General features: G+C 43.1%; 1 protein-coding gene across 1 annotated transcript in view; it reads left to right on the top strand.

Moving 5' to 3' along the window:
* ptprt (protein tyrosine phosphatase receptor type T) overlaps window positions 1–18,695 on the top strand; it is a gene marked incomplete at its 5' end in the record, with an annotated part of 300,839 nt that extends 282,144 nt beyond the window's left edge. The window contains 7 exons of the mRNA XM_079265832.1: window positions 399–548; window positions 2,291–2,464; window positions 2,614–2,745; window positions 4,761–4,886; window positions 9,377–9,540; window positions 15,476–15,611; window positions 16,339–18,695. Coding sequence (XP_079121958.1) covers window positions 399–548; window positions 2,291–2,464; window positions 2,614–2,745; window positions 4,761–4,886; window positions 9,377–9,540; window positions 15,476–15,611; window positions 16,339–16,392 — 936 coding nt within the window. The 3' untranslated portion in view covers window positions 16,393–18,695. The remainder of the gene's footprint in view (window positions 1–398; window positions 549–2,290; window positions 2,465–2,613; window positions 2,746–4,760; window positions 4,887–9,376; window positions 9,541–15,475; window positions 15,612–16,338) is intronic.
* Window positions 18,696–27,965: the final 9,270 nt, after the last annotated feature.

Below are 27,965 nucleotides of genomic sequence, written 5' to 3'. Positions count from 1 at the left end.
TAGATGAATTGGAAAGACATTTTGAGAGACAGAACGGACATTAACATGTACAGTGCTGCTGTAGCTCATGGTGGCTGATTCCAGCCCACAAGAGAACATCTGATCCCGAGCACAGAATCATTGCAGGGCACTACGTTTTCAATCCACTCTCAGGCTACTGGAGAGCACGAGCACACAAGTCATGAATCCACACACACACAAAGCAAACAAGTGGAATGTTTGAGTTTGTGAGAGACTTGAGAAGGCAGCAGATGCAGCTTCCTCTGTCCCAGAAGAGTCAATGCTAACAGCCACATGAGAAGCTACACTCAAGTCCTCTGTCTCCTCACAAAGGACAGAGAATTCAAGACGTGTTGACTCCAGCATTTTTTGATCAGCTGCTTTGGCTCGTGTTGCAGGAGCAGTACGTGTTTGTTCATGATGCCATATTGGAGGCCTGTCTATGTGGGAATACAGCCATTCCAGTGTGTGAGTTCAGAGCTATTTACTACAACATCAGCAGATTGGACCCACAGACCAACTCCAGCCAGATTAAAGATGAGTTCCAGGTGAGCACAAGCACTCAGTTACACCCTTGTTTTTTTGTGCATTGTGAGTACATTGACTGGACTTACATTCATTCCTTGGAGACACAAACCTTAATCCTGAATGCAATCCTACCCTTGAAGAGGAAACTGGCCAATTTTCAACCTTTCTCGACCTATCTGAGTTTGGGATATCATGTGAAAAATGCCTGCAGTTCTAGCTGTTTTTTATTTGTGTCTCAGGGCAGGCTGGTCTCATCCAGCAATTGTAACAATATCAAGAAAAAGAATGCGTCCTACTTCGAAGTTATCCCACAAAACCTTTTCGTATCCATGTAATCTCAAACGAGGAACTATAAAGCACAGCGCTTGAGCACTAAAACTGGAACTGGATGAGTCAAAGAAGCAGCAAGCTTTCAGACAGGAGACCGCTGATCGTTCTCTCTGTGAAATGAAAAGTCAACGTAGACTTCCCTGGTTAATTTAACCTCAAAGATAATCTTTTCCTGAACCTAATTAAATAGTGTTGTTGCCTAAACCTGAGTTTCTTCACATGAAACTGAGTTTCATATGAAGACAGAAGTTTATTTTGAAAAGACTGTATTCAGGTAATGAGCAGAAATTGAGGGAAAACTTGAGGAGTAACTTTTCGTAGGATAGCATACGAACCGTTGTATGAAGATACGTTGCTCATGGAAACAGCCTCAACATATATTGTTCTTCCTGCTTCCACTGGAATGAGGTAGCACTACATCAGTGAGTGCTACCTCATGTTTGGAAGCTGTAGGGTGCAATGCCACTCAAAAATCCTCATGTCATTAAGCTGTGTTAGGTTTATGGATGCAGACGATGTTATGGACGAGGAATCTTTATCATGCACATTTTAAAGTGTTTTGCCTGACTCGGGTATTTAGCCAGAAAGAGGCCGCTTGAGGGGAGGATATGAGGGGACCTCCAGAATCGACTGGTTGAGCCTTTGTTAATCCAGCAGAAACAGAATCATTCTACAGTAATTAGTCCGTTTGGCCAGTTTTAGTCGAACGCTGTCGCCAAAGACTTCCCAGAGAGAGCGAGTTGTGTGCATGAAAGTTTTCCTCCTCACTGGGATAAAGGTGTGCTGGAGAACTTCTTCAAGATCCCAGAGATAAACTGGAAAATACAACCAAGACCAGCAGGGCCAAGACCAGCAGGGCCAAGACCAACGAGCCGCTGCAGCTGATCAGCTGCTCAGCAGAGGGAAACAGCGGGCATATTTGCACATCTTACTCTGAATTAAGGATTTGTTTAGACCAAAGGGTTGCTGAATGTTGAAACAGTGGAAAGACGAACAATTTTTCGTCTGTCCAGTTTGATGAAGTGAGTTTTACGAGGACTTTACAAGACAGTTAAGCCTGTGTTAGTTTTTTGTCAGAGAGAAACGTGAATTGAGAACGTGTACGGTTGTATTGCTTCATTTTAGATGGAAGAAAATGAAACGCGACAACTCTGCAATGGAGATCGACTTTCTCAGTCAATATAGCTCAAATTAATTTCTTTAATCGATTACATTTTCCATCAACACTGAATGGAAATCCACATAAAAGATGTCAAATTTTCCCTTTAATTCAAAGACAATTTTAAGATGTAACTTTTGGGACCACACTTTTGTCCCAGGTGAGTCTCCATGAAGTGAATGTGGACTCTGTCCTCACTATCTGATTAGTACTTTAGTTCAATCTGCTTTGCTCTAATAAGTAGGAATAATAAACTACCTTTCTGTCAATCAGACACTGAACATAGTGACCCCTAGAGTCCGCGCAGAGGACTGCAGCGTGGGTTTGCTACCCAGGAACCACGACAAGAATCGCAGTATGGACGTTCTATCAGCAGACAGATGCCTGCCTTTTCTTATATCTGTGGACGGAGAGAGCTCCAATTACATCAACGCTGCATTAATGGACGTAAGTGTACATGTTGGGATATGAATGTTTGTCTGATTTTTACTATCCAGTACTGCAGAGATTACTTGATCAATGAGCATTGCTGTGTTCCCTTGTCTGTTTATCTTGTTCTTGTTGTCGTTTTTCTATTTGTGATCTCTAAACTCCAGAGCCACAAACAGCCGGCGGCCTTCATTGTTACCCAGCATCCTTTGCCAAACACCATGGGAGACTTCTGGAGGCTTGTGTTCGACTACAACTGCTCCTCCATCGTAATGCTTAATGAGATGGACGCAGCGCAGGTACGAAAACATACAGCCTGAAACTATTTGATGACTGTGAATGTGTAATGACAGTCCTTGGAATAATACTCTGACAACTAAGAAGGTTTTAACAACAGTTTGTACCGAAACGATTAAGCAGAGAAAGTAATTTATGCAGTTATTTAGCAATTTATTATATTATATTATATTTTATATAAATCTTTCTAAATAATCAATGCATATTTTCAATCATACAATTGAAGACAAACAAGGTTACAGGGTTAGCAGAATATGAAGCTAAAGATGGTTCAATATTAAATACATGGCTGTACATATGGACATTCACAATTCACACACACTCACACACTGATGGGAGGCTACCATCATTCACACACACTCACACTGATGGGAGGCTACCATCATTCACACACCCACACACTGATGGGAGGCTACCATCATTCACACACACTCACACACTGATGGCTCTGCATTCAGGAGCAATTTGGGGTTTAGCATCTTGTCTAAGGACATTTTGATGTGCGGACTGGAGAGGACTGAAGCGCTTATCTTTCGATTAGTGAACGACCCGTTCTGCCCTCTGAGTCACAATGATCCCTCCTTTGGGTTTTTTCTGAACGTACGGGTCAGCACGGAGACACCGGTTCATGGTTATCAACTAGGCGTTGTCGTGGGCTACGAGAAGGGAGCGGAATAACCATCCATCCATCTCACCCGGGCCGGGTCACGGGGGGCAGCAGGCTTTAGACGTTCCAGACGTCCCTCGCTCTAGTAAAGCTCTCCAGCTCTCCCTGGGAAACATCTCCTGGACAAGAATCTGGATTATCTGAGGTTCAGCAGTCGGTCGGAGTCTCCTTTCTAGCACCCTGGAATATAGTTTCCCTGGGGAGACTGAGCAATGAGACACCCCAGTAATTGGATCACATTATCCGGCCCCCCTTTTTAAAAAAGGGACCACCATCCCAGTCTGCCTCTCCACAAGCACTGTCCCTGAGCTCCAAGCCACACTAAAGATGCATGCCAGCCAAGACAGCCCATCAATGTCCAGAGCCTTCAGCATCTCAGGGTGAATCTCATCCACCGCTGGAGCCTTGCCGCACATGGATGGGTCTTCCTTCGAGTCATCAGGCACTGACGCCTCATAGAGGAAGTGTCGGTCTGGTTCAGGAGTTTTTGAGATTTATATATCAATGACTCTCTCCACAAAAATATTTTTCAATGCACACAAAAATGGTTATCATTATGTATAAATGTAAAGATAATCCACACTTATAACACAGAGAAGATTAAAAAATATGTATTTAAAGTGATTTTAATGTTATCAAAAACAAATGTACAAACTGTTAAACCTACATTTAAAAACTGTTGTCATTTTTTGAACTCAACTGCATTTGTGTTTGTATTTTTTGAGAATGCATTTTTGTTCAATGTGGAAATATCTGTAGCCAATCAGATGCCTCCATTTTCAACCCATCAAATGTGTGAGTCCCCACGAGGGTTTTCTCTTACGCCATGGACAGTGGGAACCTGGCAACGGGGAGGGAGCTCCTACGAACTTCGTGTGTACCCTAGACAAGTAGGCAAATGACTCTGTAAGGATCCCAAAACTATCCAGATGGGTGATCCTGATGGCCAGATGCACCTTGTATGGCAGCCTCTTTCATCAGTGTATGAATATGTGTGTGAATGGGTTAATGTGGACAAGTAGAATAAAAAGCTTTGACTAGAAAGGATCATTATGAATTCTACCAACAGCCAGCTGAAAGCTGTAAACAAAGGACAGGGCCTAAACTAGCCATCCACACATAACATAAACATATATACATCTTGTAAAAACTGTACTTATAGACCCTCCACACTCTATGAATATACATCCAATCACAGAGGTGATAATCTTAATGATCAAAGTGAATTCATTCAAGGTTTATTGAGATCAGATTATTTCCTGCGCTGTTTCTGAAAGGAAACTTATTTAAATATAGCTTTTCAACCATGTCACTGCTCCTTTCCTCCCCATTTCTGTTTTTATTTTGCAGTTATGTATGCAGTACTGGCCAGAAAAGAGTTCGTGTTGCTACGGTCCCATTCAAGTTGAATTCATATCGGCAGACATTGACGAAGACATCATCAACCGAATCTTCAGGATCTGCAATATGGCCAGGGTACTCACTCTCCTTTCCCTTCCCTTCCCCTCTTTTCACTTCTTTCTCTTCTTTCTCTTCACTTCCTCTATTTTCTCTCCGTTCTCTTTACTTCCCCTCTTGTGTCTCCTTTCCCTTCACTTCCCCTCTTTTTTCTCCTTTCCCTTTACTTCCCCTCTTGTGTCTCCTTTCCCTTTACTTCCACTCTTTTCTCTTCTTTCCCTTCACTTCCCCTCTTTTCTCTCGCCTCCTCTATTTACTCCCGTCTCATCTCATTTTCTCACCCATCCATGATGGTACTACTCATGGTGCTCCTCAAGCACTTAGTGGACTTCCCACTACTCTCTGTATTCTCTCGCTCCTCTCAAATTCATCCCCAGTCTAGCGTGAAATGGATCATATCATCGTCACAACAGCACAACTCTCACTGTGAGAAAGCTGAGTCTGTACCACCAACCACTAAGCCATCAAATGAAGAGGGAGAGAGTAAAAGAGCAGGACAGCAAAAAAGGTTTGAGAGGAAAACTAAAAGAGTCATGAAGGCTAAAAAAAAGTAAAGTGAGTGCATCAGAAAATGAAAGTGAGTGATGGAAAACCGAGTGAGTCAAAATAAAAGTTAGAAATATGAGTTGATTGAAGAGGTTAGGGTTAGGAGGTTAGGGGTTTCTGAGGGAAAGGGCTGAGAGTTATCAGGTTAAAGGAAGGAGGAGAGGGAGGAATGTGAAAGCAGGTTCACTGGGAAGAGAGGAGAGGAAACAGACAGCTGTATTGTGTGTGTGTTAATGTTATGTGTCTATGTCGCAAACCTCGCAGTAAGTCAGTGATGTTTTGGAATTTTAGGTGGTGGATGCCAACCGCCTCGAGACTAGACTGCTGAAAAAAATGATCTGCCATGAAATGTATTAAACATTATAACATGTCTTTGTTGAGTCCTAGCAAGTTGTTTTTCCTCAAAAAGGCAAGAATAACATCAGCAGTCCTTTATATGTCTGTTGAGTAAATCATTACCACATGAGACCACCACAGAAGATTGGCAGCTTGTGCCTAAAGCAGGCATGGGCAAACTACGGCCTGCGGGCCATATGCGGCCCGTTGGGCTTTTTAATCCGGCCCGTCAAATATTGGTAGAAAATTGTCCAAACTAAAATAAAGACTCGGGCAAAAAGAAGAAACTCAATGTGGCCCCTGTGCCAAAACGTTTGCCCACCCCTGTCCTAAAGCATCACTGCATTTGATATCTATATACTGATCTATTTATAAATATATCCAGTATATATATAGGATATATATATATATATATAGGCTAGGAGCCGAACACCAGCCAAAGGTAATCAGCTGAGCAGTGGAAATGGTAGAAACACAAAAACCAGGGCAGGACAATCTTCAGACTGTTCAGGATTGAATAGATTAACGGCAGAGAGTGGTAGGAAACGAGAAATAAGTGTCGGCATGAAGAGCAGCGACAAACACGCCAGCGTCCCCTCATACCAGCTCTACCGGCCCACCACCCCCCGACCTACAGCGTCTGGACCTGGCTGTATCTGACCATCACGCCATCCTCTTCACTGTTCCTGTCTCCCTGCCCAGGCAGCATCCTAAACGCACCATCATGTTTAGGAACATCAAGACTGTGAGTGCACCAGCCCTATCCAACCTGATAGCTACCCACATGGCCTCGGCTCCCTCCGACTCCACCGTGGATGGCCTGGTAGCCCACTACAACGCTGCCTTATCCCTCAGTCTCAACTCTCTCGCCCCCATCAAAACCCGGACTGTTTCCTTCACCCGCCCTGCCCCCTGGTTCACTTCCGAACTCCGCAGCATGAAGGCCTCTGGTCGCCAGCTGGAGAGGCTTTCTAAAAAAACTGGCCTCACGGTCCACCTCCTGGCCTTTCGTGACCATGTGGAAACCTACAAGGAAGCTCTCTCTCAGGCCAAGACAGTATACTACTCTCGTTTGATCGGTGCCCAGCAAAGCAACCCTCGATCACTGTTCTCCACCATCAACCGCCTACTCCGCCCCATTGACGCCCCCCATCCCTCTGGTGCTCCCGATCTCTGCTCCAAATTCCTCGACTTCTTCCAGGCGAAAGTCGACTCCATCCACCAGCAGCTCCTGACACCAGCCCCTCCCCCTCCACCCACACTTCAGCCACCTGGCAACGCCCCCTCAGCGCCGCACCTCTCCCCTTGTGACCTCTCCTCCTTCTCCCCTGTGGATGCTCCCCAAGTGGCCAAGTTGGTCAGCTCGGCCAAGACGTCCACCTGCTCCCTGGACCCCATGCCTACAGCCCTGGTCAAGGACTGCCTACCCACCCTCTGCCCCTACATGGTGGACATCATCAACGCTTCTTTGGCATCTGGTATTGTCCCTACCAGCTTCAAAACTGCCTCAGTCACCCCCATCCTCAAAAAGCCTGGCCTGGACATGATGACCTCCACAACCACCGGCCGATCTCCAACCTTCCCTTCCTCAGTAAGACTCTGGAAAGAGTAGTCGCCGGCCAACTCCATCTCCACATGTCCAACCATGAGCTCTATGAGCCCCTCCAATCCGGCTTCAGACTCCAACACAGCACGGAGACCGCCCTCATTAAGATCATCAACGATCTCCTCATTGCTGCTGACTCTGGCCGCCTCAGCATCCTCATCCTCCTGGACCTCTCTGCAGCATTTGACACTGTCTCCCATACCATCCTCCTCAACCGCCTATCTGACCTTCTAGGGGTCACTGGCACCGCCCTCTCCTGGTTTACATCCTACCTCCATAACAGGGAACAGTTTGTTTCCATCAACGGCTCTATTTCCCCCCTAGCCCCAGTCAATCATGGTGTGCCCCAAGGCTCTGTGCTTGGCCCCCTCCTCTTCACCATCTACATGCTCCCCCTCGGCAAGATCATCCGCCATCACGGACTGAACTTCCACTGCTATGCTGATGATACTCAAATCTATCTCAGTACTACTCCATCCTCCCAGCTCCCCCCTCAGTCCCTTGTCAACTGCCTGTATGAAATAAAAACCTGGATGTCATCAAATCTCCTCAAACTCAACACCAAGAAGACAGAGCTCATGGTTGTGGCACCCAAGGCGCTGCTCCGGAAGGTTGGTGACTTCATCCTCGAGGTTGTCGGCTGCTCCATCTCCCCATCTCCTGAAGTCCGCAACCTGGGTGTCATCCTGGACTCCACCCTTTCCTTCGAGTCCCACATCAAGTCCGTCACCAAAACTGCCTTTTTCCATCTCAGGAACATTGCCAGACTCCGACCGTCACTCTCGGAGTCTGTTGCTGAAACCCTGGTCCATGCGTTCGTCACCTCCCGCTTGGACTACTGCAATGGTGTCCTGTTCGGGGTACCCAACAAAGCCCTGGACAGGCTCCAGTATGTACAAAACTCTGCTGCCAGGGTTCTCACGCACACAAAGCCCTGGCAGCACATCACCCCCACCCTCATCAACCTCCACTGGCTCCCGGTCAAGTCCCGCATCTCATACAAGATCCTCCTCCTCACCTACAAGTCCCTCCATGCCCATGCCCCCCAGTACCTATCGGACCTCCTCCGCCCACATGCCCCTCCCCGGAACCTGCGGTCTTCAGACTCTGGCCTGCTTACCACCGCCCGCACCAAACTGCGAACCTTCGGGGACAGAGCTTTCAGTGTGGCAGCCCCCACCCTCTGGAACTCTCTCCCTGCGGTGATCCGCAACATCTCCACTCTGGACGCCTTCAAAAGGGCCCTCAAGTCCCATCTGTTCGCCATGGCTTTCGGCCCCTAGTTTACTTGTTTTGTTTTTCTGACTGTTTGTCTAAACTGTTTTTGTTACTCTTGTAAAGCGGCCTTGGGTCCCCTGAAAGGCGCTATATAAATTAAAGTTATTATTATTATTATATATATAGGATATATATATATATATATATATAGGATATATATATATATATATATATAGGATATATATATATATAGGATATATATATATATAGGATATATATATATATAGGATAGAGATAGGATATATATATATATCCAGTATCCAATATATATATAAACAAACAAACAGGAGGGAAGCCCTGTTAACTACATCTTCCACTATTTCACTTGTTCACCAGCTTCAGTAAATCCACAAAGCAAACCTTCAGACTACACTTGTGTCTTTTGAGATGGACACTTTCAGATCATGTGACCACGGTGGCTGACGCATTTGTTCCCAGTCATAAATTGCTTCGACAAATTAAGGCAGGAGGAGCAGAGATGAACTTCTGGATCACAAATGTCATCAATAATCGTGTCAAAACCATCACAGAGCATCTTGTCAACATAAGACAGAGAAAGAAAATAATTAATTTAGGCCAATGAGGCAATGTAGGGCGTCTTATTAACACACTAGGAAGGGTAAAAGTCATCTGATCAAACACATTCTTTTCTCAGGGAGACAATAGGATTCATGATTCAGAGATGTTTTAAAGTGTTACACATACTAACACATTGTTGATAGTTTCATGCCTCTCTCTCCAGCCACAGGACGGTTACCGCCTGGTGCAGCACTTTCAGTTCATTGGCTGGCCGGCCTACAGGGACACGCCCCTTTCTAAGCGCTCCATCCTCCAGTTGGTCAGGAGGTTGGCGAAGTGGCAGGAGCAGTATGACGGAGGAGACGGGAGGACGGTGGTACACTGCCTGTAAGTTCAACACACACACACATGCAGGCACACACACCAACCTCTGATACAGAAACTCAACATTAATCTCAGTTTTAAAGCTTCATCTTTATCTGAAATGTGCTACAAAGAAGCCAAGTTAAGAGTTTATAAAGTGCTTTGACAGACAAAGCAGCAAAAGTTAGGCCGAACAAAGACAACGAAGGTCAGAGTTAAACCCTGATAAAAGAGTACAATAGATTCAATGATAAAACCAATCGATACAATACAAATTTAACAATAAATAAATAAAATAAAATAATTGAGTAAAATCAACAATAAAATAAAGCAATAAAGCGACTGCATCACATAAAAGCCATTCTGTAAAATGTGTTTCAAGAAGAGTTTTAAAAGCCTTCTATCATCAGGCAGGTCGTTTTAAAGCCGAGGGGTCCTGATGGCAAAAGCAGCGTCACCTTAAGTTTTGATTCTCGACTGTGGAACAGAAGGGCCCCACCTGATTTTAGGCTGCCAGCTGGATCATAGGGGGTCAACATGTCCTCTATATATTTTGGGGCCAGACCCACACATGCTTTAAAAGTGTTCAGTACAATGTTAAAATCAATTCTGAACAGGGAGCCAGTGGAGAGAAGCCAGGGGTGTCGTCTGTTAAAACCAGCGAGATGATGTGTGGTGATAAAGTCTTAACAGAGTCTTGAGGGTGAGGGTCTAGATCAGGGGTCTTCAACAAAAATTCCAAAAGGTTCAGATTGAGAAAATCTCCTCGGGCAAAGGTCCGAAACATTACAATAATATCTAACTCGCGCTATTTAGTGCCATATATACATAAATATATTCAAGAAGCCTAGTATGTAACATCCCGTTAGCTTCCTCGTGTCTCTGTGTGTGTTTCCCCCTGATTACATTCATCCTCCTCACCTGTCCTGTCTACCCAGCTGCCTCCTATCCCCTCATTACCCCACTCAGCTATATATACTCCCCTGCTTTCCCCGCTCCGGTTGTCAGATCGTCCTTGTTTGTTCCCTGTCTGTTCCTTTATTGTGTCTCCCTCGTGTTTGCGCGGTGCTCCAGAGTTTACTCCTGATTTGTACCTTTGCCTTTCTTTTGTTATTTTGGATATTTTTGACCTTTTTCCAGGAAAGATCCCTAAGTTTAAACTTCACCCAAACGAATTCGGTAGAATGGCCCATATATGTCAATAAAATAATAAGTAATATTCCTTGTTAAACTCCACATGAGTGACTGGGACTCACAGACTGGGTTCTAGCAGAGATAAGGGAAACATGATGGTTCAATCAGGAGCTGGTGGAAATAGATTGTTGTTGCTGCCCCTGTCTTGTCCTGGAGGTTGGAGTCGAATGCGTCTTTAATGCTGAGCACATGTCTGATTCTCAGCAAATCACAGTGAAACAATGTGTTGGAGAAGTGTGGAGAGCAGCACACTTAACTCAGACCTGTCTGTGCTGTTTGTTTCAGTAGAAATACGTTGGGTAGAAGACAAGAACTAGTGGGGCATCGGTTAGAGAGGGTCGTTGGTTCGATCCTCGGCTGCTATGTCCTGTGCTGAAGTGTCCCTGAGCAAGACACTGAACCCCGAACACTGCTCCCAATATGCTGGGGATGGGTTAAATGCAGAGGTCAAATGTAAAATGACGACTCTAATTAAGTTTAAGAATATTGTGCTGCCTCGGTTCATAGAGGAAGAGATGCAGTTTGAAGTATTTCATTAACAACTTGAGGAAAACATCCAACATGTCCGAGAACTTCTCTCATGCTTCGTGTCGATATACTGTTCTACTGATCTACTGGGTTTCACTCCTTACGTTTCTGTAGTTCACATGAGTTCATCACTGTGACTCTCATTAGCTTGAGGATGCTAAGCTAGCTAAATGCTGCAAAGAGGATTCTTGATGACTGTGAATGAAATGCCCAGTGGCTTCAGCTGCATTCTTCTTTACAGTAAAGAAGCATTGTTGTTGTCATTCTTCTTTCTGTGACAATAAGCTCTTCTTTATTGAGGGCTCCCCGGTGTATAAGCTACCAAACATATCGTGTCCATTTCCATAGAAATGTTGAACGTTATCCAGTTACTTCGACACTCAGTAACACTTGAGTATTGACTTCATTCTGTTTCGGTTTTCTGGTTGGACTTCAGTGATTAGCTTCATAATATTTATGTATTTCAGCTTTGATACATTTCTGACAGCACTGATGTCAAATGTATTGTAAACAATATCCAAACACAGTGATGAAGAGCTGAGTCCCATACAGAAATACATTGAACCATGAAGAACATAAATATGGAGGCAGGTCTGTCTGAATTTTAATGAATCCATGCAGAAAGATTCACAAATGAGTTATGTGTGAACTTTATTGAGACTCTCCTGAGATCACTATTTGTAGCCAATCAGGAGTCTTCTTCCTTTTCAACCAATCAGATTAGTTTATCGTCTGTATAACGAATGTGTTCAAACTTCTTAAATCGGTTAGTAAAGCTCGTACTCCACACACACATGTATATAACTCATTGTTATGTATGAGCATTCTTGTTTTGTTGTGTTATTTTGGTTAGGATAGATCTTGAGTTCTCTCATAGTTTGTAATTGTTCCTTCCCTGTAAAGACTTTGTACGCTGATTTTCACTCTTTTAAAATAGATTGTAATATAATCAACCGATCAGAATGTTGACATTTTACTAAACATGTGAAGCTAACTGTAATTGATGAACGATTCCTCCGACAAACAAACACAAACAGGGGCTTTGCTTTAATCACAACACACTAACACATCCTGCTTCTCATAACCTCTTTTATTAAAACCCAGTGAAATATCTCAGGAAACATTAAGTTCCATCATCAACACATTTTAGATGGATAAAGAGATAGATCTATACTTTATTCATCCCCAGGGGGAAATTTGTCTGTAGCAGCAGTAAACGAAGTTACACAGTAAATAAAAAATATTAAGTGTGGAAAATGCACAATATATACAATAAAATAAAATAACAGAGCAGAACCTATAAAATGTAAATAAAAGAAAAGAATACAAATGCAGAAAAAATGCACAGTATATACAATAAAATAGAATGGTATTAAATGAACTAAGTAGGAAAACTAAACTAATCAGTAGTAGACTTTTCTACATCCTCCGTTCTGTGCTTCACTGAGAGCTGGCTCTGTGGATCCAAACCGGACACTGCGCTCCAGCTGGCGGGCTTCCAGGGTTCAGAGCGGACCGCGACACGGAGTTCTCCGCAAATCGAAGTGTGGAGTAATCTGTTTTTACACCAACAGTGGCTGGTGCAACGATGTGTCAGTGATTCTACAGCACTGTTCTCCTGATCTGGAATCCTTCATTATAAACTGCAAACCCTTTTACTCCCCCCGTGAGTTCGATTCATTCATTCTGATCGGTGTCTACATGCCGCCGCAGAGCAACGTGCAGGATGCATAGCGGACACTCACCGATCAGATACGGTGCGTGGAGCGGACCAACCCGTACTCTCTAGTTATTGTCCTTGGGGACTTTAACAAAGGAAACCTCAGCCGTGAACTCCCCAAATACAGACAGTTCATTAAATTCCCTACCAGAGAGGAGAACATTCTAGATCACTGCTACACCACAATCAGCGGGGCCTATCACGCCGTCCCCGGTGCTGCACTGGGACTCTCTGACCACGTCATGGTCCATCTGATCCCTGCCTACAGGCAGAAATTTAAGCTCTGCAAACCTGTGGTGAGGAAATTCAAGAAGTGGACCAGTGAAGCTATGGAGGATCTTCGAGCGTGTTTGGACTGTACAGACTGGGATGTATTCAGGACTGCTACCAACAGTCTGGATGAGTACACAGAGGCTGTGACTTCATACATCAGCTTCTGTGAGGACAGCTGTGTTCCAACAAGCACCAGGGTGAGTTACAACAATGACAAACCCTGGTTTACAGCAGAACTCAGACAGCGAAGGCTGCAGAAAGATCAGGCTTTTAGGAGTGGGGACAAGGACTTGTACAAAGAGTCAAAGTACAGGTTTAGCAAGGCGGTGAGAGATGCTAAACGACTGTACTCTGAGAAACTGCAACACCAGCTCTCAGCCAATGACTCTGCTTCTGTCTGGAGAGACCTCAGACAGATCACTAACTACAAGCCAAAAAACCCCCCACTCCATGAACGACCTCCGCCTGGCAGACAAGCTGAATGAGTTCTACTGCAGATTCAAAAGACAATGGGACAGTCCTGACTCCATCCCCCCCAGCCCCAGACCACCAGCCCCCCCTCCCCCAGCTCAGCAGGGGCCCATGCCTCTGTATCACCCATCCCAGCGCCCCCCCCCTCCCCTCTATTCGGGAGAGATGTCAACAGGCTTGTGGTCATGAAGTCCACTCCCACATGAGGCTGGTATGCAAATTGCAGAGGGTCCAGTGAGGATTTCACCTGTGGCCGGAGGTGGGCCAAGACCAGCCTCTCCAGCACCTTCATCACATGTGATGTGAGGGCAACTGGTCGGTAGTCATTGAGGCCAGATGGTGTCGTCTTCTTTGGTACAGGAACCAGGCACGACATCTTCCACAGCACCGGGACTTCCTCCTGCTTCAGGCTCAGGTTGTAGAGGTGTTGTAGGACATCAGACAGCTGGATGGCGCAGGTCTTCAGGACCCTTTCCTTGATGGAGTCTCTCCAGCTGTCTCCTAACCTGGCCAGTCGACACAGAGAGGGGGGAGGGGATCCGTCTTATTTGCGAAAGACCTCACGTTCCCATCAGTATCGCCGGTACCGAAGGTTTGTATTTCCTCCTCTTCGCCCTCCGCTTAGCGCCAGACCTGCATCACCGACGTCTTCTCTGCAGTTCCTCTGGGATCACAGGCCTGGTGCCGGGAAGCAGACGCGGCTCACTCAGCGCGATCAGCTGGTCACGGGAGTAAACAATGGCCACACCCATTGTGTGGTTCTCCATTACACAGAGGGAGAAAAGTAAAAGTAAAAAGTAAAAAGTAAGTATATAATAATTAACAGAAGCCAAAACAGTTACAAACTGAATTACACTATCAATAGCAATATGTTCCATGGAGCAGAGGACTAATTCCTCCCAACAGTCCAGCCTAGCTAGTTATCTGTAAAGAGGGCATCACAGGTCTGAAGATTCTTCTGAGAAACAGTGTCTTATTGTTTGAAAATGTCTTGTATCAGCTCAGTGATTGGCTGAAATCCGATAAGCCCCTCCTGGCCTTTGACCCATTGGCCTGGTCAATCACTCCTCTTCAGCCAGCGTCAGGCTGCAGCAGCTGCAGCAGCCTCCATTCCTCGATCGCTTCCTGCTTCCTTCCTGTTGCCGGTTACTCTGCTGGCAGCCATTATCATATATCGTCTCCTCCTGTAAAGCCCTTACTCTCCTAACATCAATCTAATCTCTTTCACAGTTCAATAATTCAAGTTAATTGACTATACTTACAGTGTTCAATACGTACAGTGACTATGCTTTTGAGTTTAATACATTCAATGATTATGCTTTTATGGTTTAACACTTCTATAAGTAAATGTCCTGTAACATATAATATCCACCACTAGGGGCGCTATTAAACATACTAGAAATGCTTTTAAACTTAAATTCCTCACATAAGGAAAAACAAAAAACAAACAGCGGGGAAAGAGTGAAAAAAGACTAAAATTAAAACACAGGGAGCTGCTGCTGCTGGCACGGCACCATCTTGCGTTTTAATAAAAGCTTCCAGGTGATGAAGAATCTGAACATCTCTTGTTTATCTCTTGTCTCTTCTTCTATTCTTGATCCTCTCTTTTCCTTCTTTAACTCTCTTATCTTCTCTTTCTTTGTCTTTTTGTGATGATGGCAAGGTCAGCGTGATTATTTCAGTTAACACACCGAGGTTTCAAAGGTTGACAGTGATGTTGTTTGATGATGAAGATCTTGTGTCCTCCCTTCCCTCCTCCCTCCTCCTCTGCAGTACCGGCGGAGGGCGTTCTGGAACGTTCTGTGCCATCTGCAGCATCAATGAGATGATCCAGCAGCAGAACATCGTGGATGTTTTCCACACCGTCAAAACACTGAGGAACAACAAGACGAATATGGTGGAGACCATGGTGAGGACTCACAACACACACACACAGTTTATCAAGAGATTATGATCAAACTGCTTTTGGTGGTTATGATAATGAAGGGAAACCCTTGAGGAGATCTGATCTTTTTATTTCATATAAAACGATCAAGTTTCATCAGACAAACACAAACACCCCCACACACACACCTACACACACAAATATCATTTCATTTCAATTCAGTTTTATTTGTTTAGTCCAAAGTCATACATTTGCCTCAGAGGGCTCTACAATCGGTACAACATACGACATCCTCTGTTCTTACACCGTCACATCGGAGAAGAACCCCTGACCCCCAAAAAAAACTTGAATGGGAAAAAAGGATGAAACCTCAAAGAGCCAATATAAACATATTTATATATTTATAGTTGGAGATAAGGGCGACACAGTAATGTTCTGCAGGTCACATCTGGAAACCAAAGGTCAGCAGAAGTTTAAGAAGTTTATTTTGTACAGCCTAATTACTCTGCATATGATTTTAGATAGCTGCTTGAAATAGTTATTCATTAATGACCATATATAGTTGTTATTCAGAGTCGTTTTCTTTCTTGATTCTTCAGTGTGTTAATCTTTGTATCTCATCTGTATTGAATTGATCAGCTGATGTTCAGGGAAAGTTACGTTTAGGATGTTTCAACAAATTTAGAATTAAAGTCTTTGGTTGTCAAGAAGTAACACTAAGCCCTTTTCTTTTCATTGTGTCCATGTACAGGAACAGTACAAGTTCTGCTATGAAGTGGCTCTGGAGGCGCTCAGCTCCTTCTGATTGGCTTTCGGAGGAATTTTTCAACTCAACGCTGCAATACACAATGTACAAAACTTCTTTTTGTGGAGCCAAACCCAACCTGTGAGCATGTGTGTGTGATTCCGTGTGCAGAAGAGAGGGCATGCTTGCATATTAGCAAGCATTAGTGTGTGTGTGAGCATCCATTGTGTGCCTGTGACAACACACAACACACACACAACCTGTACAGAAGAGAAAAAAGGCAACAAACAGCACAGGTGATGCTGATGTGTGAGACTGAGAACTTAACCTGCTTGTACAAAGAAAAAAGAAAAAGTTAAATATTGAAAAAACTAGAAAGATGTTCCTTCTATATCTCTCTGTCCTCTCTGCTGGACTGTCATGTGACTATTTTACAGTGTTTCCTTCTGAGATCTATTCTACGCCTTGAATGTTGTCTCCCTGTGACGGCTGGATGCACTCTGTAAGATTATTCACATTTAGTGACGCCACAACATTCATCCCAGAGTATTTCTGTAAAGTTAAGCTGACATGTTGATGCTGTTTCTGATCTTCAGTTAAGTCGAAGTGAAAACCAACAGACACTCGTTGATAGTTCTGACCTCTCGACTGCCTCATTGTTAAATGCTTTCCATCCTTCAGTATGGTTTATTTTCCTTCATACTGCTTTAAGTCTGACTTTCTTTTGACTCTTTTCTTTTACTGAGAAAATACTGAGGACAAATAAGCATGTTGGAAGTTAAAGTAAGTGGAGTCCAGCGCATGGTGAAGAGGAACAACAGCATTTGACAGACAAAAGAAAAAGGTCCTGCATTGCCTTTAAGACCAAATGTTGTTGTTGTTGCTGTCTGCTCCAGGTTTTGTCTTTTGGGGCTGTAAGAAAAAAATGGATTGATAAATGTTTTTGAATGGCTTTATGTAAAGTCAGTCTTGTCAAAATATTAAACTGTGCATCCACCCTTACTGTAAATACGACAAGACGACCACAGTCAAACAAAGACATACTGACAAACATCGTGCACCAGACACCGAGGTTATCCTTTCTAAAAAGTGTTGTCAGGGTTAGGGTTCAGAGACTCTGTTAGAGTTTGTGTTACTTACTACAAAACATTGCAACATGTCTCAAACATTAAGATATATATCTCTTTTTCATCTTGCACATTTAGCTGCCACTCACATCCAGAGTGACTAACTGAGGAAGAAGATGATGATGCAGAGACTGTTAGAGTAAACATGCCTGTTTGGATCTAACTTTCTCTGGATTCATGATCTTTTTTAACAAACCAGGTCACCCTGCATCTCATATGAGGAATACTTCTGAAATGGATTCATAAATAGTCATTCCACAAAATGTCTCTTATTCTACTTATTTTGGTTTTGAATGTTTTCTTTGACTTCAAACTCCTGAAAGACTTCAAACTTGGCAACCCGTTCATGTTTTATCTGTCCGTCCTGAACTATAGGCAGGAAAAAGCAACCGATCAAGAGCTTGAGGATTTATGAAATAAGAGTTGCACTTTGTTGGTTTTGATGGTTGTTCTTCATTTTGTATTCTTTACCCTCATGCAACATAACACTTTATGTGTACCTGGTCTAAAGGAAGACGGGGCTTATTTAAACTTTTTGTTTTGTTTTTATCATCCAGCTGAAGCAGCATCAACATGAGAAACATAAAAACATATAAATACATACTTGTATACAGTATATTAATATCTAAATAAGCTAATTGAAATGGATTCAGAGATGAGTTGTAAATCAGACTTGAATAACTGCAGAGTAAACTTTACCCACGATGACTCATTAAGCTCTTTAGATGAAGATCAGATACAGATACAGCTCTTTGTCATTAAATATATTCTGGAAACGTTTCCAGAGAAGAAGCAGCCTTCCATCTGTCATTCAAATGAAAACTCAAAGACAGGTCTTACTTACTTTTCCTCTGCAAGCCTCAAATTAGATTTTTTAAATTTTCACAAAGCTGAAGGTCTCAACATTTACGTAGTTACTAAAGTTTGCTCGTAGGTTTCAAACCTCTCTCAGTCAGACTTCTGGACCTCAGGCAAAGACTGTCAGAGTCTTGTACTGAAGACAATGTGTCACATTTGTGTTTCCACTCTGGCTTCATTTGGTTGGCTTGGTTCATCTGTACTATTTATTTAGTTTGTTCATCTTTTGGACCTGATTTGTACATTTATTTTGTATAATTATGATTCTGATGATTATCTGTCTAGTGTTGTTTAGATCTGGTGATGCCATTACCGTTGGTTGTTTAGTTGTTTGAAATGTGGTTGACATAAAATAAAGGGACCAAAATGTTCTCTCTCTACAGACTCCTATTTTGATTTAATTACCATCTCATATATTTATCTGAATGTTGTTCCTTTTCATGCTACATGAGGCTTTTTTATTAACTCTTTCCTGAACAGAAGTGAGTGACCTGGACTTATTAGATCTACTGTTTGCTAATTGGATCTTTCACTTTTCGACCAATAGACTATCAAAGTCATTAGTATTGAAGCTCCTCGCCTGTATTCATTTTGTTCTAATGATTGTATTTCTCTCTCTAACTCAGATCAAATCATCTGTAATGATGAAACTCAGAGCAGAAGTGTCCTCACTAGTTCAGTGATGTGTTCACGATACAAACTCAGGTGAGCTTCAGCGCTCAGTGGTCGATGATAACTCAGTGTGCAAAGCTTCAAACACCTGGAGACCTTCATCTCTTCTTCTCTTAAATTAACTGTTAAAGTTAGTCTTATAGTGCACAAAGCCCACCAATGATTATTCTTTCTGCAACCGGAGGTGTGATTCCTGTGAGTGTTCTCACATTCTCTGAATAAAGTAGTGAAAGCAGCTTCATTTTTCAGGATTTACCAAGTATCTGTGATAGGTTAGGTTTGACCCTATCACAGATACTGGGTTAATCCTAACCCCTCTGACTCAGCCAATGCTTGTTTGTCCTCCTTCCTCCAGGAAAAGGCTGCGTAGCATTACGAGCCTAACCTTCTGTTAGTGCAGTTGGTATATGACAAGAAGATGTTCAGTGTACACAAGAGTTTCTTACATATGTGTCATCCTTAAAACGTTTCCACCATGAGACCAGCACAAAGTAGAAGATGAGAGAAATGATTCATCAGCTAAAATAAATACAACAATAAAATCAATAATTTCAGAATGTAGTCTGTACAGTAAGTTCAATATTTAATGAGCACAAAACTAAATATAATTCAAACTCATAGAATAAAAGCATAAAAGAGAAATGTACAGACGACAATGTAGTGAATTAGAGCCATTAGGACGTTGTGTTTTTTTCTTATTTTTTAATATATAAAATGTTCTATTCAATTATAAAGTCCACTGGCCAAGGAGAGAAAAGCAGTCGAGGAATCTGAAAGACAAAAGCGTCCAGAAACAAGTTTTTCCCTGATGGTGAGAAACAACTAATATGACTATGCTGAAAAGTCAATAACAGGACGCCGACTATGTTCCATTTAACCGTTGAATCTTGAGACCATCACTTCTTGTTTGCTCTCCTACCAGTCAGGTAGGTAGTTAGAGTTAAGCCAAACTCAGGGCTAACCCTAACTCAGCCCTAACCCTTTGGGGTGACCGTGGCTCTTGGGGTAGAGAGGGTCATCCGCATGGTTGGCGGTTCGATCCTGTGCCGAAGTATCCCTGAGCAAGACACGAAAAAAAACGAACCGCTCCCCGGGCGCTTCTCAGGAGCTGCTCCCTATATAGGCATGGGTCAAATGCAGATAACAAATTTCCCCTTGCGGGATGAATAAAAAGTACAATAACCCAAGGCTAACCCTCCCATCGTGATGCTGACCTGAGGAGGAGATAACATAAAAACACACAAGTCGTTGTAGGAGGATTTCTATTTCTTTCTAATCAATCAGTCAGTGATGAATGCAGCTCTGAGCCAACAGCCTCATCCTTTATTTAGCTGGTTGATTCCTAAGAAGCTCATAAATATGCATGAGCTGTGATTAGCATAGGCACCAAGGACGGGGCCTGTACCTTGGCATTATGACGATCAATCAGAAACACTAAGGGGCTCCTCAGAGAGAAGCTGTCTGTCAGCTTGGCTTTGGGCGGAGATGATGCACACACACACACACACACATCAAAAAAGGGTACACTCAAAGAATACAAAACACACACACACAAAAGTCTGCAGAAAGCATGCATTGACACACAGGCAAACAAAAAGCACAGGAAGCATGTACACTTCTCTCGGCACGCACCAGGGAAAGGGAGAGATTTCTAAAATTATAAGAGAGGAACTTAAAAGATTTTAATGCCCTCAAGTCCGAATTACAAGCGGTACGGTCCACAATTGCTAAAAACACGACCGCCATCCAAACAGAAGTTGACCACATGAAAGCCGACATACAAGACATGAAGGGCGGCTTATCAACATGGTCCGACGAGGTGGTCACTGGTGGTTCGGATCACCCCTCCCGGTTCGGATCACTTGTGAACCGCGGATCAATTGAGTATTTTTTATTTTTTTTACAGTAATGGATGTCCTGTAAACACTGCTGAAGATAAATGCGTGGACAAGTTTTTCCAAATCCTGTTGGGACATAAGTCCTCTAATCCTTGATATATTCTTCAGGTGATAATAGGCTGATTTTGTAATTGTCTTGATATGGCTGTTCAGGTTGAGGTCTGAATCCATAACTACACCTAGATTTCTGGCTTGGTTTGTGGGTTTTAACATCAGTGACTGAAGCTGAGCGGTGATTTTCGATTGTTCGTCCTTGGTACCAAAAACAATTACTTCTGTTTTATCTTTGTTTAATTGAAGAAAATTCTGGCACATCCAGTTGTTGATTTGTTCAATGTAGTTACCCAACCCTTGTATGGGATTATAGTCCCCTGGTGACATAGTTATGTAGATTTGTGTGTCGTCTGCATAATTATGATAACACACTTTGTTGTTTTCCATAATCTGAGCTAGTGGAAGCATGTAGATGTTGAACAGAAGAGGCCCCAGTATTGAACCTTGGGGAACACCACATGTCATTTTAGTCAGCTCTGATGTGTAATCAGCTACAGACACAAATTATTCTCGGCCCTTCCAAGTAGGATTCAAACCAGTTAAGTGCTGTGCCAGAGAGTCCCACCCAGATTTTTAGTCTTTCTAGGAGTATGGCATGGTCGACCGTGTCGAATACAGCACTGAGATCTAGTAACACTAAGACTGAACTTCTGCCATTGTCTATGTTTAAGTGGATGTCGTTGAAAACGTTAACAAAAGCAGTTTCAGTGCTGTGGTGCTGTCAAAAGCCTGACTGGAAAACATCAAAGCAGTTATTTACGGTCAAGAAGTTGGTCAGCTGTTGGAAAACCGCTTTTTCAATTATTTTACTTAGAAATGGGAGGTTTGATATTGGCCTATAATTTTTCATCGTTGCGGAGTCTAAACTAACCTTCTTTAGGAGTGGTTTAATAACTGCAGCTTTTAGGGCTTGTGGGAAGACACCTGAGAGAAGGGATGTGTTTACAATTTGTAAAAGATCAGTGGTCATGCAGTTTGAAATATTTTTGAAAAGTGTGTTGGTAGAATATCCAAGCAGCAGGAGGATGACTTCAGATGTTGTATAATGTCTTCTAGGCTTCTACGGTCGATTGAATGAAATTGTGTCATGATATTTGAATGGATGTTATTCAGAGATCGGGACAACACATATCCTGTCGTTGATGTGGAGGCACTGACTGCTTGTCTAATTTTCTGAATTTTGTCAGTAAAAAAGGAGGCAAATTGATTGCATGCCCAGATGGATTGGAGCTTAGCAGCTACCGACACTGGAGGGTTTGTTAGCCTATCGACGGTAGCAAATAAGGCGCGTGTATTGTTCTTGTTTTTGGTTATGATGTCAGAGAAGAATGACTGCCTTGCATTTCTAAGTTCCAAATTATAATTGCGAAGTCTCTCTTTACAGATGTCACAGTGAACCTGGAGATTAGTTTTTCGCCACCTGCGCTCAGCTTTCCGACACTCTCGTTTCTCCATTTTGACCAACGTAGCATTTCTCCAAGGAGATCTTTGCTTACCCGAGACAACCTTCACTTTAGTGGGTGCAATGGCATCAACAATATTTTTAACTTTAAAATTGAAGCCATCTACAAGCTCATTGACTGAGAGGCAAGAGAGGGCTGGTGTGGAGGAGAACTTCTGAATAAATAGTTCACTGGTGTTTTCAGAGATGTAACGCTTTGTCACAACCTTGGTTTGGACATTTGTGTGCAAGGAGATTGCACTCTCAAAGAAAACACAGAAATGGTCAGAGAGTGCAACATCAGTCACAGCAACCTTGGAAATGTTTACACCTTTGGTGATGATTAGGTCCAGAGTGTGCCCCCTGTTGTGGGTGGGTCCTGTCACATGCTGAGTCAGATCATAGTTATCAAGGACACCACATAGTTCTTTAGACTCTCTGTCCTGGGGATTATTAACATGGATATTAAAATCACCAACAATAACAACACAGTCAAAATCAATACAGAATACAGACAGCAGTTCAGTAAACTCATCAAAGAAGGTTGCACAGTATTTAGGTGGTCTCTAAATGTTTAGGAATAAAGCTTGATTGGAATTCAGAGCCACATATTCAAAATAACTAAAATGACCAAAGGGCATCTGCTTGCATTGAAGAGAATCATTAAATAAAACAGCAACTCCACCTCCTTTCTTATGCGCTCTTGTTTCACTCATGAAACTGAAGTTGTGAGGTGTTGATTCAATAAGAACAGCTGCACTGTTATTTGATTTAACCAAGTTTCAGTTAAAAACAAAATGTCCAGTTTGTGCCTAATAATAAAATCATTGATTAAAAATGTTTTCCTGACAGACCTGACATTTAACAAAGCTAAGTTTAATGTGGTTAAAGCTTTCTTTGCCCAATTTATTTGGACAGGCTGACGAGGAATGTATGCTAAGTTTGATAAGTTTGCATGTTTACTATTGTTTCTTCGCAGCCTCACCTTTCTTTTTCTATAAACTTGCAGGACAGGAATTGAAACGGCTAGCTGCATACAGGGCCCCGACTTTTCCTGGAGAGAGTCATTGGTATCATTAGCCTTGTAGCCTGGACCCAGAAGATATCAATTATTTAGGGGAGACAGAGGATGGTTATAGTTAACATTGCTAACATCTTAGCATTAAGATTATTAACGATTATTAATAATAACGGGGCACCACCCTGCGAACAGGGACCAATAACCAAATGATACACTAAGTCTCATAATTAGTATTCACTCACAATGTCAACAGTCAAAGTACTATTCTACATTCTGAGTGAAAGTGAAGGTTTAAGTTTGAGCAACAGACCACATATCAGCTATTATCACAATACACATGCACAAAGTAATCACAGACAGCTGCTCTAATATAAGTATATTAAGTTCCAATAATAATGATCTCGTCAACTAATATTTAAAACTAACAACAACTATACATTAATGAGCACGCTATCTAAAATCAACTCACTATGGAAAGGGGGGGAGTGTGTGTGTGTGTGTGTGTGTGTGCATGCAGTGTGTGTGTAGGGGGAAGGGGAGAGAGAACAGCTCAGACAACGTATGACGTAATCTGAAACGTGGCGCCATCTCGCGAGACCACAAGACTCAACAATGGCGGTAGACAATAGAGACCTCGTTATCTACACGTGTCTGAAGCCGTTAGCGCAACCCCGGAGCTACATTAGCTTAAAGCTATATGTGTGTGTGGGTTAGTAAAAGAAGAGAGAAAGCAAACAAAACAAAAGGTTCCTCCAAAAACAGATTAAGATCCTCCCTGCCGCGGTGGAGTACGAAGATTTCTCTCTCAGCTACAGAAACCCAGATGACGACTCTTTGATTCGTACACCCACGGTTCTGACCTCTGAACTGATGAGAAACAACTTCCGTCTCCGCTAGCGGTGAATTATCTCAACACAAATTGCGGCAGTATTGAAATACACAGTAACTTCTACACAACATTAACGAGCTCGATCGTTAATCTCGGCGATTATTGAGCACACACCACGTTATAAAAATGACAGTAACTTAAGCAACACAAACAAGGTAATAAACACAATAACCTGAATCTAGCCCAGACATCGTAAGTAGCCTTACGAGGAGGTGGTTTCGTGGTTGATCGGTTGGTCCTCCGATAGCGCGGCTCCGTGCGGCTCTGTGATAAAACTCTCTGTGCGTCAGAGAATTTCTTCGGCTCAGTAAGGGAATTCCCGTCCTTACGGCTAGCACAAAGTCGACTTGAGGAGAAAAAGAAGTCGTCCTTTTTCTCTGAAGAAGTCCGTTTCTTCACCTCTGCAGGAAAATTGTTTGCTTCCTCGTCCAGGATGCGAACAAAAGCAAAACAAACAAACAGTCCAGCGACTCTAAAACTGTTAAAACCTAGGATTTTCTTTCGTACAGCAAATGTTGCGTGCGTGCGTGCTTCCGTGCACCAACGCGGGGTCGGGGGAATAGCGATGCGTTCAGGGGAGCTCAGGGGTTTTATAGTTTTGGGGGGTATCCGGTTGTAAAACCGGAAGTCCGCCTCGGCATCCCTGGGCTCGTCCAATGAGAGCAGTGTTGTATTTGGGTGACGAGTTCACACCTTAATGTGAACTTCTTCCTAGTGGGGGTTTGGTGCTTATCAAACTCAAATCAGGATCCAGGTTGCCCCGCAAAAAGGAAGGCCCGATCTCTTTGTCCCAAAGCACAGTCAGGTCCCAACAACACTCAGATATACACTCTGACACAGACTGACACTAACACACCAACGCTCTCTCATAGATGCTCAGCTGAGCCACAACTTTCATTCTGTCTGAATTTGAACTCTGTCTCTCAGTCAGACTCTGTACTATCATTGGTTCTCTCTCCCAGACACATTGCAGTAATAATCATATATTGATTAAAACTTTCTCTCTTGTTCACACACATCTGACAAGAGCCATACAAATCATATTAATCCAGTCAGCCCGAATCGAAGATTTCCTCCCTCTGGACTGTTTATGGAGCAGCTTCAGACATGAGATTATGTTTTCATTTAATTTCTTCAATATTCATGCAGAGTAATAGGTTGGTGTCTCCCACCAACGTGTCCTAAGAAACAAGTGTAAAACAGCTTTAATCTTGAACTGTGTTGATACCGCACTGTACTAGAACTGATGCTCAGTCGGGTTCCCTCGGTATCTGAAACCGACGCAGCATCATAAATACATCCAGGTCATTATGAGACAAGACCATCATACGGATTTCAACCTTATCTGCCCCTGAGTCCAAAACTGATGCCAGAGATCGATAGTTGGAAGTACTTTGACTGTTGAGAACGTGTTGGTATTAATAAGTATACGCAGCTATGTGGAAGCTGCTGACTCTCTGAGAATCTGTCACGGGAGTTCACAGATAGGACCCAAACGCAAGACCACAGGAGACAGAAGTGAATGTTAATCAGGTTTTATTTAGACAGGTGGGTTGCTGGTGTGGAGCCCGTGGTCCGACACCCGAGCGGCAGATCGACGGTGTGAGGCCCGTGGCTCGACACTGGAGGGCTGGTGAGTTGACGGCGTGAAGTCCCGTGGCTCGATACTGGAGTCGACAGATCGACGGTGTGAGTCCCGTGGCTCGACACTGGAGGGCTGGTGAGTTGACGGCGTGAAGTCCCGTGGCTCGATACTGGAGTCGACAGAGTGTAATCCGTAGACCACAAGGAGGGCAGAGCGGTGGAGTGTATCCACAAACACAAGGAGGGCAGAGGATGCCACGGGGTTTCAGCGGGTTAAAGACGGTACGACCTGACACTCCCAGACTGCAGGGCCAGAGCTTATGTAGTGGCAGGATACTCATTAAGGGGCCCTGAGTCTGGTGTGTCAGGCTGCAGGAGGTGATCGGCTTGAGTGTCCTCAGCTGTGCACGATTAAGGGTGCGGCCATGGGAGGTGTCTGGAGGCAGACAGGGATCCTGGATCCTGACAGAATCTTGTGATCCAACATCATAGCACGCTGAGTTCTTGGTATTTGAAGTCTACTTTCGCTGTACTGGGTTCATATCCATGAAGTAACTTACATTTGGACTGACTCCTGCATTAGAGGTTGTTTATGAGGCTTTCTACGTGTATTGTCAGCTAAAAGCTATCATTTAATAGTGAATGAAATTGCTGATTCATGACCCTTAGCAAATAAAAAATGTATTGAATCTGGTGTGCAATTACACCATGTACATTGAGAATCACTGGGGGAATACAGATAGAATAAATATAATCTAACTAATCAATGATGCAAAACATCAGACATGATGATGATACACCGCTGGCTGAATCAGCGACTGGCAGATTTGATTGGGACGAATAAGCCGGAGGACAGACAACCTTTAACCTCTGCAACATCTGGTGAGGAAACAATAACATGCATGACTTTATCTTTCTTATGCTCTTTCCCGGCATCTCCTTTTTTTCTCTCTTACTTACTCTGAACTGCACTTGTTTCTTTTCCCCTCTGGCCAGCTCTTTCTTTCTCAGAGCTATGATTCTCTCTTACACTACATTCTCTCTTTTTCTTCGTTGCTTTACTGATTTAAATAATTCCTCCGTTGCTGTGACTTCCATAGCGACGCCAGGCCCTCTAATTTAATGTGAAGCATTTCAAATGTCAATTACAAGGTAATTAAATTATTGGTAAAATGTGATGTAGCCATTTTGCTCTCCTCGCCCTGAGGAATGTATAAATTGTCTCAGCTCACGAGAGGAAAAGGCTAAGTGTTTAATACAGCTGCAGCCTGTGACAAGAAATGACAAGAAATATGAGGAGGCTACAGTAAATAGAGAGGAAGGAAGGGCTACAAAGAGATTCGTGAGAGGAGGGTTATGAGAAAATGGGAAGTAACTGCAGGAGAATAATTAAAGATGGGAAAGAGAGGAGGAATACATGTCAAAAAGGGTGATTAAAGGAAGAAGAAACTGAATGGAGAGAAAAGGAATCAGTGTGGGTAAAAAGAAGGAATGGAGAAGAAGTGGAAATGAAACAGCTCAAGTTGTAAAGAAGGAGAGAAGAAGCTAAGAAACAATGTGAAAAACTACAAAATAGAGAAGAGGGGGAAGCAATGAAAAAGGAAAAAGAGAGAAGGAGGTATCGAGCTGAATGAAAGGAGACAAACAGCGGGGCAAGGAGGATGAGTATAGCGCTCCTTACTCAGCTCCGGTCTTGTGAGCTGCTGGTAAATGGAGTATTGATTCACAAGCGATGAGATTTTCATAGGAAACAGGAAAAACACCAAACTCAGGGCCTTGTACTCTCATTGGAGACTAACAGTTAGTGTACAAAACATTACTAACAGCAATCTCTCATATGGGGCCGCTCCATTTCTGTGCATGAAACACAACTCAATTGTCTTGAAGCTCAAAATTACTTTTTTATCTGCAGCTTTCACTTTATCAACCAAACATTTTTGTGTATCAGGGTCGAACTGGTAATGAAATTCAGCCCTGACTTTTAATGTCATCACTGCTGCAACTACTTTATTTGGTACTGGCATTATAGAAGGGAACATTTTTATTTTTGAATAATAAATGTGTTGTCTTAAATCATTATGATGAATCA

Source organism: Melanostigma gelatinosum, assembly GCF_949748355.1.
Source record: "Melanostigma gelatinosum genome assembly, chromosome: 3".
Classification (NCBI taxonomy): Eukaryota; Metazoa; Chordata; class Actinopteri; order Perciformes; family Zoarcidae; genus Melanostigma; species Melanostigma gelatinosum.
This window is presented reverse-complemented; position numbering and strand designations above follow the sequence as displayed.